Source organism: Setaria italica, chromosome VIII, assembly GCF_000263155.2.
Source record: "Setaria italica strain Yugu1 chromosome VIII, Setaria_italica_v2.0, whole genome shotgun sequence".
NCBI classification, from domain to species: domain Eukaryota; kingdom Viridiplantae; phylum Streptophyta; class Magnoliopsida; order Poales; family Poaceae; genus Setaria; species Setaria italica.
Window position 1 is genome coordinate 32,703,114 of NC_028457.1, and position 13,904 is coordinate 32,717,017.

Here is a 13,904-nt window from a genome sequence, read left to right on the forward strand (position 1 = left end):
TTGATTACAAACCACCGCAAACAAACATATGTAATGAGATTCAGTAATCAATCGGATTACGTTACATTTGAGCCAACCAAACACCACAGTTCAAAACAAATTACATCTCCGGGTATGAACTAGCTAGCCTGGTTGATTATTGCAAGCATAAATATTGCAGGGACAACGACATGGGATAGGATATTATATATGGGAATGAAGTTGGGTATATAGCTAGGAAGGACCGTAGCGAGGAAAATCTGGGGACGTCCAGATGGGTGTCGTATCCTGTAGTAGGCGAACTGTCATATAGATGTATTGGTTGAACATCTCACAAGATGCCGCCTTTCCTTCTTCTTTTCTCAAATTAAGAGAAGTGTCCGGACGAACCGGTCGACAACAAACCCTTGTGGATGATTATTGACATGTTCCAAGCTAGCAACTGCATGCAAAGTGTGGCAAGTCATATAGTAGGTTTGCGCATATGTACACAATGGAATCGAAAAGTCACGCCATGACATGTCCCCTGACTTATCCTGGTCGTCTTGCAAGCAAGCAACGGTCGACTTCCTTCTTCTGTATACGGAGTGGTGCCTAAACACAGAATCAATTGAGATCAAATTAATTTCTCATATATAAATTTTCTCAGATATTATCTATCTTTGGATGATTTTACCATTGTGGTATTATGTCTCAGAACATACAAAAAGCATTTAGAAATGGGCAAGTTAGATTATACACTAATGGACCATGGGGTAAAGGTTTCAGAGATGTATCGGTAGATCAGTACTGATGCGCTTCTTCTTGCACAACTGATAGACATCCTGTACTTGGCTGGGAGCAGTGAGAAGCTCATATTCATCTCAGCATGCTCTCTTGGTGACTCCATCTCTGCTAGTGGTACATTGTATGTTGATTGGGTGTTACTAGTGTACCTATGATCTGCACTAGCTAGCAGCCCCTGTATCAGCTACAGTAGTTTAGTTTGTTGCTCGTTTCATATTTAGTTCATTGACATCATCGGCTACTATGGGTAATTTAGCAGACAATCTGATTCGACACGACGGCAAGACATGCAGTGAAGGCAAGGGTGTGATCAAAGTAAAGATTCAGTTTGCAACATGGAAAAGGTATCTCACCCCAGAACAGGTAGTTGCTACTTTCAGATTTTTACCGAAACAAGGGTGTGATAAGATGAGCTGAACCACGAAAACGTACTCATTCAAGACAAAAGGATAACAGAAAACGAACAGAGAGGGAACGTGGTCCAACCAAAATCAAGACACCAGATATGTTTTTGACAGTGCTATTTTTACTCGCTACTGAAAATTTGTGTACCATCATGTCTCAACTTCTTCGAATCTGCACAATTCTTCCATGCACACCCTGCCAACCCAGCAATGTGCCCTTTCTACTTCAATACTGCATTCAGATTCTTGCAATTTTGTCAGGGTCTTTGCCCATTTCGACACTTGCTCCTTATCTGAAGGTATAGCTTGCTTGTCCATACCTGCCATCTCTGGCTTTTGTAAATCAGAAACAGAACAGAGATTTCAGGCTTTACACATTTCAGAATTGTACCCGGCCGGCATATCGGCCGGTTCATCTTCAGTCTTCACTGCACAAAATCACTCACGCCTGATCGAATTCATCTCCAGGCTCCAGCTACTTCACGATTTCAAATTGGAATCAGTTAGCCACTGTGTGGTCTGCTCTGACCTCTGAGCAACCTGCAGGTGGTGCTCATCAGCCTTGCAAATGCTCCGGAAGAACACAACAAACCTGCTGCAGCGTTCGGCATGCCGGCACACTCCTCCATCAGATGCCTTGCGGGCCCGGCGTCTCCACGAACACGTCGCGGGCTCGGCGCCGCCGGAGTTCGCCATGATCGGAGATCGGTGCGAGCTCAGACGCGCGGCAAATGTCGCGACGACCTCTGCCGTACGTCTGGCCAGATGGAGCTGCGGGAGCACATGGCCATGTGTGGCAATCTTTTGGGGGCTAGATTTTAGCGGGGGGATCGGTGGGCCGGTGAATGGAGCTTTGGCGCTCCCAGCTCGGCCGGAGGATGGCGGCGGGCGGCGGCGGAGGACGGGCGGGACGAAGACCTGATCCGAAGCAAGGGGGTATACGTAAATATTAGGGGTCTATTTGCAAATAATCGGATCGCGATTATTAATCGCGATCCAAATTAGCGGTCTACTTACAAAAGATAGGGGGTATTTAGTAAATATTCGGATTGCGATTAATAGTCGCGATCGAAATCAGGGAGTTATATGAAAATATCCAGGGGTGTTTTTTAAAAACTTTCGGATCACGGCTCAGTCCTCGCGCCGTGTCTCGCCGGAGCGACGCCTGACGCCGGGGGGAGGGTCCCATGGGTGCCTCTCCTTCCCTCCTGCCTTCCTCCGCAGCTCGTGCGAGACGATGGTGGCTGGAGCCCCAATGCGCGGTCGTTGCCCAAGCTGGCAAGAAACTCCTCCGCTCCACGCCGCGGGGCGCGCGCGGCTCCCCGGAGCGCCGCCGCCGCCGCGCTCCCTGCTTCCAGCCCGTTCCTTCCGGAGTCCTCACCGGAGCTCTAAACTGCGGTGGACCCCCAATGCGTCGCAAAAGCGAAGCAAGACACTGCCAGTTGTTCGCTCCTCGTTTTCTGAAGATTTGCAGAGCCATCGACGCCTGACTGATGCTTGGTTTCGTTTTTCTCTTTTGCGATTATTGCAGCTGGTTTCCAGTCATCCTCTCAAGCTACGGATCACCCGTGCACGAAGATGGTTGTGACAACTTGCCGCTCCAGTTTCAGGTGGTGATGGCCGTAGCAGTCAGCAGGAATTCTTAATTTCCTAATGAACCTATGGAGATCCCTACATGTTCAGGACTTCCTAATGAGTGGCATGTCAATGGTTGTTTTGCAGAAAGTGCTTGCCAAGCCCCTGCTTTGAGCTGGAGTTCAGGCCTTCATCAATACTTCAAGTTAATGGTTTCACAGCATACTTAATAACTTGCAAGGCATATTGGTCATATATGCACAGGGTTTTCAGAGGACCTGGATGACAATCTTCACACTGAAAATTCACAGCTATGACCAATTCCGATTTCAGATGCACTGTTTAATGCAAATCTGGGTAGTCTCGATGGGGGAATTCAAAGCGGGGCAACAATCCTTTCCAACGCTCTGCACCTTCCAAGTTTTTCATGCGCAATTGTCAGCTTGCTGCTGCGGCCATAAGGCCTCCATTCAGAAATTGGGCTCAGATACAACTTTGGCCTGTACTATAGTATAACATGCTCATTTTCAAGCTTATCCCTGTGAGCAACATATGCAAAGACATGGCTCAGAACATACAAAGGCATTTACCAATGTGCAAGTTAAATTATACACTAATTTCGAGTTCTCCCCATACGTGCTGCCTGTCTCAAGATCCCCAGCAATCTCTCGCTTTTGTAAATCAGGAACTGATCGAATACAAAGCTTTCAAAATAGACCCTGCATATCGGCCGCTTCATCTTCAGTTTGTGTTCTGCTCTGACCTCCGAGCAACCAGCACGTGGTGGTGCTCATTTTTTAACGACCTGCGCAAGATAAAATTTCTAATTGATATAGCAGAAAAAAATACAAAACTACGACCCTAGAAGATAATAGGGAAAAGAAAAGGAAAACTAAATTAGACTCGCCCGGTTAGATTGGGACATCAACGCGGGCAACCACTCAACTCGAAATCGTCAAACCCGACCGGTTGGATTGGGACATCAACACGGTCGCACCACTCCACTCGACAACGGTAGCCGAACTAAAGTCTAATCGCGGCACCCACCAACATTCTCACTCTCATGTAGTTGCTGAAACCTCCAGGCGTGACCCGTATTGACAGGGAACCGAGAGAAAATTGCACCGTACCGAGAAGGTCACCGCCATGCAGGACCCTTCGTCGTAGTGCCACTGCAACATCACACTCCATCCGATAAAGTGATACCACCAGATCCGAACCTCTCGCAGGCTGCCTCGCAGTAGCCACCACGATAACACAAACGTGCGGAGGTCTCGCCACGTCCGTCGTTTGACTCCACCTCGCTCTCGTCACCTCGAAGAAACACCGCATGCGGGGGGCTCGCCACGCCCGCCACAGTACTCCATGTCACAGATCTGTTTTTTTTATCGCCATCAGAATGGTGAGCAATATTGTCCCGCTTCCCAAGGTCCCCATCAACATCCCAGTCGCCATCGCAGGTTGACTTCGCCTCGTTGCTCCACCCGCGCACATAGCCTTCGCCGCCGTGTCGGCAAGCCAAAGTAGTTGCTTGTGCCGTCTTTTAACGATGTACCACACCGGAGTAGCCCAGCAAAGCTAAGCGACCAGCAACAGTCCGTTGTAAGTCTAGTCGTCCCACGATGTTGTTGCTACAAGCGCCGTACTTCAACGCAGTTCCATGCTGCACTGACAGTTGCCAAGCAACGCCAGCCACCGCGGTCCGCTGCAAGCAGCTAGCCCGACAAACAATGCGATAGCCCCTTGCCGTTGAAAGACCTGCGATCGCCTCCACGTGAGCTTAGCAACCCCCGTCAAGCTTGCCGTCCTACACCATGACACCTTGCCACCACCGGCTGCAACCTCCCATGGTCAACACGCCACCAGGAATACCACAAGTTGAGTTGGGTCTTCAGAGATGACGCCTCCAAGGAGGGGTCGACACCAGTGGCGCTGCTGTCGCTCATCCAGAATCTGGATAAGATTTTCACTCAAAGAATCCCGTGCAGCAGACAAGAATGGACCTCCAAGATGACACCCCCAACGTGGAGAACGACACCCTAGGGCGACGCCATCACCACTAGCAAGATCGCCGGCAAAGACTTTCGCCCAGAGCATCCCACTCCTAGCCACTACACGTACACAACCCAGTACTCCCTAGACGACAACCATGGAAGCCCTCCCAAGGGCGCCGCCACCGCCGTGCCTCCTTACACCCAGTGTAGACCACCTTCGGTTGCCCCACCACGATGCCTCACCACATCGTCGGCGCACGCGCGGCTGCTGCCACACGCGGTCTTCACCGCCCGCAGCGGCCCATGACCGCCGAGGCATCCCCATGCACCACTGCCAACAAATCGCCTCCGCCGCTGCAGCCCGGCCGCTTGCTCCTCACACCGCAGGGCCTCCTCCGCGCGCATCCTCCTTTTGGATGCCGCCTCCCACAGCCACCGTGCAGCCCAACTGTAGCAAGCCGTGACTGCCCTGAAATCCGCGCGGACCACGGCAGTTTACTTGGTACCCCCGCAGATTAGGCCTCGGGCACCACCGCCGCTCCACACAGCCCTCCACGCACTGCTCCGCAGCCCGCCGCACCATCTGGCCGAGGGAGCATCTGGCCATGGCCTCATCGGAAGCACATGCCGCTACTATCCCCGGGGCCAGGATCAACGCCGCCATGGGGGGCGCCCTCGCGTAGATCTGGTCATGTAGGCACCGGATCTAACCCCGAAGGTGCTGGATCTCGATGTTGACGGGCCGACGCCAGCGGCAGCCGCCATAGACCGCCGCACCTCCTGCAACCGGCGCTAAGCTTCGGGAGAAGCATCGCTGCTGCCTTCCTTGCAGCCATGAGGGCTTTCGCGCGGCCTGCTCAGGTAGTAGCGAGGGGGGCAGGTGGTAAAGGGGCCTGGCGGCGCGGTAGCTCAGGTGCCGCCTAAGTTGGCCGCAACAAGTGACGCGGGGTCAGCTTTCCTCCGAGAATAGAATGTTGGTGGTGCTCATCACTATCATCAACCTTGCAAATGCTCCGGAAAATGAAGGAGCCCTCCATAAGATGCCTGGATCCTGGGGAGCTTGGAGTCACCACGAACACGTCGCGGACTCGACGGCGTAGGTGAGGTCGTTGCCATTTCAGATGTGAACTCAGATGCGCCGTAAATTTCGTGGCAACCTCCGGTGTCCGATCAGACGGAGCTGCCAGAGCCCATGGATGGGGATCCTTTGGGGGCTAAGTTTTGAGTCGAAGGATTGGTGGGTCAGATGAATGGGGCTCTGGATTACCGCAAACCGTCGTGGTCGGAGGATGGCAACGGCGGCGGAGGATGGGCGGGAGGAGGGCCCAATCCGAAGTAGGGGCTATACGGAAATTGCAGGGTGCATTCTATAAATACTCAGATCGCGATTTATTGATCCTGATTCAAATCAGGAGGCTATATGGCAAATAAGGGGGTATTTCATAAATATTCGGATCGCGATTAATATTCGCGATCCAAGAGCCTATTCGAAAATATTAAAAATATTAAGAGGTCTTTTTCGAAATTCCCGTGCCGCGACCCAATCCCCCACGCGGCGACTCGCCGGAGCGCCACCTGACGCCGGGCGTCCCCTCCTTCCTCCCCTGCCGGCCGCCCCAGCTCTCATTGTCTCGTGTTCATCCCCCAGCTGTCGGAGCCCCAATGCGCGGCCGCTTGTTCGGGCCGGCAAGAAACCGCCGCCTCCGCCGCCGCTCCAATCCACGCCGCGGCGCGCTCCGGCCGTTCCTCCCTTCCAGACCGTTCCTTCCGGCGACCTCCTCGCGGAAGCTCCAAACTGCCCTGGCCTGGACCCCGTGCATCACAAAAGTGAGCAAGACGCTGCCAGTTCGTTCATTCGTTTTCTGAATTCTGAATCGACCGGCTCTGAAGATCTGCAGAGTCACTGACGCCTGAGGCCTGACTGAATGCTTTGGCTCCCTATCTTTTTTTGCTGACTGCAAGTCTGCAACTGGTTTTCGGCCATAGCCATGCTCTTTCATGGATCATCCATCCGTACAGTCATAAACGAATATCGTTGTAGATACCTTCTCATCATCAGAATTTTCTCCAAATGACTTGGTTGCCCAATTGGCCAATTGCTGCTAACTGCTATGTCCAATTGTCCATCACGGCATCACCAGCTGAAACTGAAACAGCAAGCTAGAAGAAGACCGGGTGGCTGGCTGCTTATCTCCGGTGCGCTAGCGAGGGACACGTGTGTGGCTGCCAGTGGCCGGGAAGCCCCCGCACGATTCCGCCCTGGGCCCAGCGCCCCCCCGGCCGGTCGGATGGGTGGCCCACCGCGGCCTTGTCGTCGTCTTCTTCCTGCACTCCGCGAATGAACCTAGGCCACAAGAATGTTTCAGACTTTCAGCCCATCGGAGATTGCTGCCAAAACAAGTAAGTATAGCGAGGATTTATAAAAGCAAAATGTCCTATTAGAAAAAGTCATTTTCTCTATGGTACTAGATACTCCCACTATTTAGCTGTTATCAAAATTTACCAAATTTGTAATTTGAGATGCTAGTATGCATTGTGTCCTTCCAAAATGTACCGAGCATTTGCTAAAAAAAAAATATATCAAGCAGCAACCAATGGGAACTCTATAAGGAATACACTGCATGTACCTCCCTTTTTTCCAAACAACTTGGGGGCTTATTAGCTTATACAACAAAAAAATTATATGAGAAAACAAAAACAAAACAAAATGTAAAATTTTGAAATCCACTTTTCAAGAAGAGCAATGAGGAGGTAAACACCTCTTTCCCTAACAATCACAACTTTTTGTTTAAAGTATGGCATATTGGGGACCATATCTTGGATCTTTGTACTTGTAGGGAACATCGCAGAGAAAAAAATTCTCGTACGCTACCAGCCCAAAACATTTAGACCACACAAAATTAGCAAATAGAAACCTCCAACAAAAAAAACTATTCTCTTGTTCCCTTTCTCTAGAAGAAATTGATGCTAGGCTTCCATAGAAAACACAAATATCTACACGAAACTAGAACTGAAGAAACTGAATTTGAGAACGTTCTTATACTATGAAACTTTTGCATTCTCACCTAAAAGGTTGAATGTTAAATCCCTAAACCTTAAAATGCATCTAATAAAATTGTTTTGATACAATGTCGTTTTCTTCTTCTACCCCTCTCATTCATCATCCATACTCTCTTTGTATGTGAACTGATCAATATCACAAATAAGGATCTACATGCTGTACCAATGTACTGGAACCAATGGTATTAAAGGAAATTTCTAAAAAAACCATTTAAACCCTTTTATGAAAAAGAGTTATATAACGAAGAAGAATATACTAATATAAGGCTGCCAACAAAACATACAACAAAGAAGAATTTATGAATAAAAACTACAGAAATTAGAGCTATTTAATAATATTAAGAAACCATTTCCCGCTACATATATTTAGCCCAAAATATTGGTTCTAAAAGCAACTTAGAAAAAAAAGTCATATGAGCGACATCTGTACGGCAACCATTTTTAGTTTGCAAGCTAAAGCATCAACGTCATGTATTTTGGAGAAATTTTCTATGCTCCACCTCCAAAAATGTTGAGACCACATGACAACAACTTAAAAAAGCATCTTTTGCAAAAAGAAAAATAAAAAAGCCGTAAATCATGGAAGGAAAAATAGAATTTCGACCCAAACAATAGTATCATTTAAAAACAAAATGAAAGAAACTAGACTGATAAAAGAAAATTTGAGGGGCAGAAAAAATTTGAAGTCAAATTAAACCCTGAAAATCATCCAGCAAATAAATTTGACTAATATATATAAAAAAAACCGTTTCTTCTTCTACCCCACCTCCTTCCTCACCCATACACTCCCCTGGTTGTGGGTTCGTGCTGTGTGGCCTCTCTCCCTCCACCCAACCCAGCCAAGAATCAGAGCAGAGGGAGAGGCCCCGCCTCCACCAAGCATTCCAATGGCCGCCATGGACATCCTCTCCTGCAAGCTCCGCTCCCTCCGCCTCAATTCCGCCCTCCTCCCCTCCCCTCCTTCTCCGTCCCGCTCCGTCCCCATCTCCCGCCGCCTCCGCCGCCGCCGCCATGCACCCCTCCACTGCCGCCTAACCACCTCATCCTCCCCCTCAACTTCCACCACCACCACCACTACGGAAGAGGCGAAAAACCAGGACCTTTCCTCCCTCCTCTCCTCATCCTCCGACCCCTCCGCCGCCGGCGCCGCCAAGAAGAAGCGGTCGGGCGGCAGCAGCGGTGCGTCGAGCATCCCGTCGGGGGTGCGGCTGGAGGGCATCTCCAAGTCCTACAAGGGCGTCACCGTGCTCAAGGACGTGTCCTGGGAGGTGCAGCGCGGCGAGAAGGTGGGCCTCGTCGGCGTGAACGGCGCCGGCAAGACGACGCAGCTCCGCATAATCGCGGGGCTCGAGGAGCCCGACGGCGGCACCGTCGTCAAGGCCAAGGAGAACATGAAGATCGCCTTCCTCAGCCAGGAGTTCGAGGTCTCCGCCTCCCGCACCGTCAGGGAGGAGTTCTTCAGCGCCTTCGAGGAGGAGATGGAGGTCAAGCGGCGGCTCGAGCAGGTGCAGGCCGCGCTCGAGGGCGCCACCGAGGACATGGACCTCATGGGCCGCCTCCTCGACGAGCTCGACCTCCTGCAGCGGCGGTCGAAGGACGTCGACCTCGACATGGTGGACGTCAAGGTGCAGAAGCTCATGCCGGAGCTCGGGTTCGCGTCGGAGGACGCCGACCGCCTCGTCGCGTCCTTCAGCGGCGGGTGGCAGATGAGGATGTCCCTCGGCAAGATACTTCTTCAGGTATAAGAATTCGACCTTTTGCATTCCACAATTGCAGCTGTTACAATATTACAATGTGAAGAGTTGTGCTGGGTGGAAATGGAATTGCATTGTGGCACCCAATTGGTGATGAATTCCAATAGAGTTGTCATCCAGCAATTGCTTCTAGTTTAGATTTTTTTTCTCAAGCGTATTGTTCTGTTCTATGTTTACTAAAATCTGATTTTTTGCAGGATCCTGATTTGCTGCTACTTGATGAGCCTACAAATCATGTCGATTTGGACACCATTGAGTGGCTGGAGAGCTATCTGAAGACTCAGGATGTGCCGATGGTCATCATATCTCACGACAGGGCTTTTCTTGATCAGTTGTGTACCAAGATAGTGGAAACTGAATTTGGTGTGTCCAAGACATACAAGGGTAACTACTCAGAGTACATTCTAGCCAAGGCGATAGCGGTCGAGGCACAGTATGCTGCGTGGGAGAAGCAGCAGAAGGAGATTGAACAGACAAAGGAACTGATAAACAGACTTGGAGCTGGAGTTAACGCGGGGCGTGCCTCCAGTGAGCAAAAGGTAATTGCTTGGATTTCATAGTGGAGGCTTGCATCAAATCACTGTGGCCTATCATATTACATTTTCAGCTGCTATTTTGTATGTTTCTGCTTACATTTTTGTGTAGATTCTAACGACTTTATCTGAACAGAAATTGGAGAAGCTTGAAAAGGAAGGGTTGATTGAGAAACCTTTCCAACGGAAGCAGCTAAAGATCAGATTCCCTGAGCGGGGAAGAAGTGGTAGAACCGTGTTAACAATAAAGAATCTTCAGTTTGGATTTGAGGATAAGGTCAGCATCGTTGTGTGAATGCTCATTGCTTCCAAGATTTCAGTTTATGAATTAATATATTATTATATTGTGATATCATATACACTAACTATTTACACACATTCTGATTGCTGTGATGTGTGTTCAGACTCTGTTCAACAATGCCAACCTAATAGTAGAGAGAGGTGAAAAGATAGCTATCATTGGGCCCAATGGATGTGGGAAGAGCACACTGCTTAAACTTATTTTGGGGATGGAGAAGCCACAAGGTGGTGAGGTGCTTCTTGGGGACCACAATGTGCTGCCAAACTATTTCGAGCAGAATCAGGTATGGTAAACTGAATCACTCTAATTGTTATCTCTTCGTGTGGTTGTTTCAGATAAATCTAGCTGCTGTGGGTACCTTAATCATGCTCCTCTGAGTAACTACAGTAAAAATTGCACTTTCCAACTAGATTAATGGGATATGATGTTTTACCAGGCAGAAGCTCTTGATTTGGAGAAGACTGTGCTAGATACTGTAGCAGATGCTGCAGAAGATTGGAAGCTTGATGATATCAAAGGTCTGCTTGGCCGTTGTAACTTCAGGGATGACATGCTGGACAGAAAAGTTCAATATTTAAGTGGTGGAGAGAAGGTAATGTGCATTTTCAGTACAGTTATTACTCCTCACAGGTTACCTTTATGCTCTGTCTGAATGCTCTCCAAAGCTCACTCTTTCTCTAATATTCCTTAGGCGAGGCTTGCATTTTGCAAGTTCTTGGTGACTCCATCTACTTTACTCATCTTGGATGAACCGACAAACCATCTTGATATCCCATCAAAAGAAATGCTTGAGGTCAGATGCAGCCCTCATCCTTCTCGAAAGTTCAGTTTTCATGATCTTTAGTTTCCTCGTTTTTCTCTGTTATGGGATTGTCAAAAATTTTGAGCATGCAGACCTAATAAATGGTTTTGCATGCATGACAGGAGGCAATATCAGAGTATACAGGTACTGTGATAACAGTTTCTCATGATCGTTACTTCGTAAAACAAATTGTTAACCGGGTTATTGAAGTAAAAGATCAGACTATCCAGGACTATAAAGGAGATTACAATGTAAGTTCTCATATGATCTTTATTCTTTAAAGCATACCATTATGCTTCCTTCAGATTTCTGATCGCAATGGGCATGAATTATGTTGAATTCTTCTTGCTATTATTCCCTTAGTGTAACTGCATGATCATCCCATCTGTTTACAGTGTTATCTGCTTAACTCAGAGTTAAGTGTATTGTACTTTTGACAAAGTTAATTAGAAGCTCGTGTACTGAAGTAGTGTGCCAGAAACTTTAGCAATAATAATTCCATAAGTTAGTATGTAGAATATCTGAACATGAGAGTGACACACACGTGCGCACTGAAAGGAAAGGAATTGGAATCCATCTAGTTTTACATAGGATTTCCACTCTGAATCATATCAAGACATACGAAAGCAAGTATGATGAAATTTTCTTCATCGATGATTTCAGTATTACCTTGAAAGGAACCTTGAAGCCAGAGAAAGGGAACTTGCCCGTGAGGAAGAGCTCGAGGAGAAAGCCCCCAAAGTAAAGGCCAAGTCCAAAATGTCGAAGGTAAATATTGCTATGGTCCATTCATAGTACCATTTCAGGTATGAACCATAAATTTCCTTTGCTTTAGTTTGTCAATCTAACATTTTTTTTCTGAACTCGAATGCAGGCAGAGAAAGAAGCCAGAAAGAAGCAGAAGGTGCAGGCCTTCCAACAAAGCAAGCAGAAATCGAAGTCGCTTAAAAACTCAAAGAGGTGGAAGTGAAGTGTCATGGTTCCTCGCTTAGGGATTTGCAGTGCTGTATGCTATCAGCAACACCAGTACAAGGCAGAAACCAGTATTTGCTACTGCCTGGTGTGCTCTATGCTATAACCGGTATACCAACAGAAGCACTGGATACATCAGCTGGAAGTAATCCTACTAGCGTCGGAGAAGACCGAAAATACTGTAACCAAGCTCCAAGCAGGAAGCGTTATGTGACCTTGTACATAATACAGGCAGTTTCAGGAGGAATGGTTTATTTTTGTGATGAATGGAGGATGCCATAATGTTCATCCAGCTATGTTATTCCAACGGTAGAACTACACATTGTACAATGCCATTGATCCATGGCTCAGGCAATTCTTTCTCATATACAACCTGTACTAATTGATACACGTTAAATATAAAGAATGCAAATTAGGTTGGCTTAGACTTTTTTGCTGTTATATCTATTCATGGTAAAATTTAGGTTGGTTTATGCTGTACCACATGAGTAAACTGCAGGCATCTGAGCAGAGCAGCTTCTTCTCATGGAAATGAACTGCTGTGAAAAAATGTTCAGAAAAATGGACATTTTCAGGTGAAAAATGGACATAGTTACCCCGAGCTGTTTCATGAGATAATTGCAACTAAGAAAAAATCAAGACAGGCGCATAAAGATTCGATCAAGATGGTGGAGCCAGGGAGCTAATGTAAAGGCAGGGTTACAACAGCTAGATTTGCACCCATATCCCCGAAATTCCCAAACAGAAGCCATTGGCAACCAATCTAGAGGCCCCTCCAGCTTGAGCAGAACCAAGACTTGCTGGGTCCAACTGTCCATCTCTGCAAATCAATATCCAAAAACAGGAGTAATTCAACCTCTGAAGAATCTCAATCGATAAGAACAACAAATGCCCAATCGCAATTGCAGCGAGTAAAACAATCAAAACAATCATATTCTTTGGCAGACAGAGATGGTTATTGGTTACCTATCGTTCCTCCCTGGGGACGATGACACCACCGGCGACGACGGTGGCTTGTATGGTCCAAGAAGCCCTGCGCCGCCGCTTGGTCGAACACCAAACTTCACCGGCGATGGCACCACTGCCGGTGTGGCTTGACGGCGCCGCCGGGTGGAGGAACTCTGCCGCAGCAGGGGACGGGGGCGTGCAGCGGTGGCGCGCGGGAGGGGACCGCCGGCAACACAGCTTGTCCACGGCACGCCGGGGCCAAGCGAAGGTAGGCGGTGGCGGAGGCGGCATCGCCGGCTTGCGGATGGGCCGGCCGAGTAATTTGCAGAAACACCCCTAACTGGATCGCGGACTAATAATCGCGATCCAAACTTTTTCAAATAGAACCCTACTTTGGATCGCGATTATTGATCACGATCCAAATATTTACAAATAGCACCCTATAATCTTTCAAGAACCCCCCTGGATGGGATCGTCTTCTCCTCCTGCCCGTCTGCCGCCACCGTCCTCCCCGCCGTCCGCCCACGCCGGAAGCGCTAAGCACCAGCTATCTCTCGCTCATCTGCTGCCGCGGCCACGAGAGGACGCCGGAGGCGCGCGGTGCCATTCGCCGCGTCGAAGCCGCGGCGGCAAGGCAAGCGATGGCGATGGACCGCCGGAGTGGCACCGGTGATCCTCCGGCTTTTGATACGGCGCTGGCCAGGCTCCTCCCTCCTGCGCTTCTGTTTCAGATTCCAGGAATCCCCCGGCTTTCACCACTCCTCCGTGTCTTGGTCAGAGACACGCACATGAACAC

The 13,904-nt window shown here is 48.8% G+C and overlaps 1 protein-coding gene and 1 long non-coding RNA gene across 2 annotated transcripts; one reads left to right on the plus strand and one right to left on the minus strand.

Moving 5' to 3' along the window:
• Positions 1–8,561: 8,561 nt before the first annotated feature.
• LOC101764559 (ABC transporter F family member 5) lies at positions 8,562–12,585 on the plus strand. Its single transcript, XM_004979590.4, has 9 exons — positions 8,562–9,537; positions 9,750–10,091; positions 10,222–10,362; positions 10,490–10,669; positions 10,823–10,978; positions 11,078–11,179; positions 11,311–11,439; positions 11,852–11,956; positions 12,063–12,585. The coding sequence occupies exons 1-9, from the start codon at positions 8,686–8,688 to the stop codon at positions 12,156–12,158; spliced, it is 2,103 nt and encodes a 700-aa protein (XP_004979647.1). The 5' UTR covers positions 8,562–8,685; the 3' UTR covers positions 12,159–12,585.
• LOC111258217 lies at positions 12,491–13,687 on the minus strand. The gene is made up of 2 exons (XR_002678825.1): positions 13,127–13,687; positions 12,491–12,980 (listed from the first exon to the last, which is right to left on the minus strand). It is a non-coding gene; the product is annotated as an uncharacterized LOC111258217 (long non-coding RNA).
• Between the last annotated feature and the right edge of the window lie 217 nt (positions 13,688–13,904).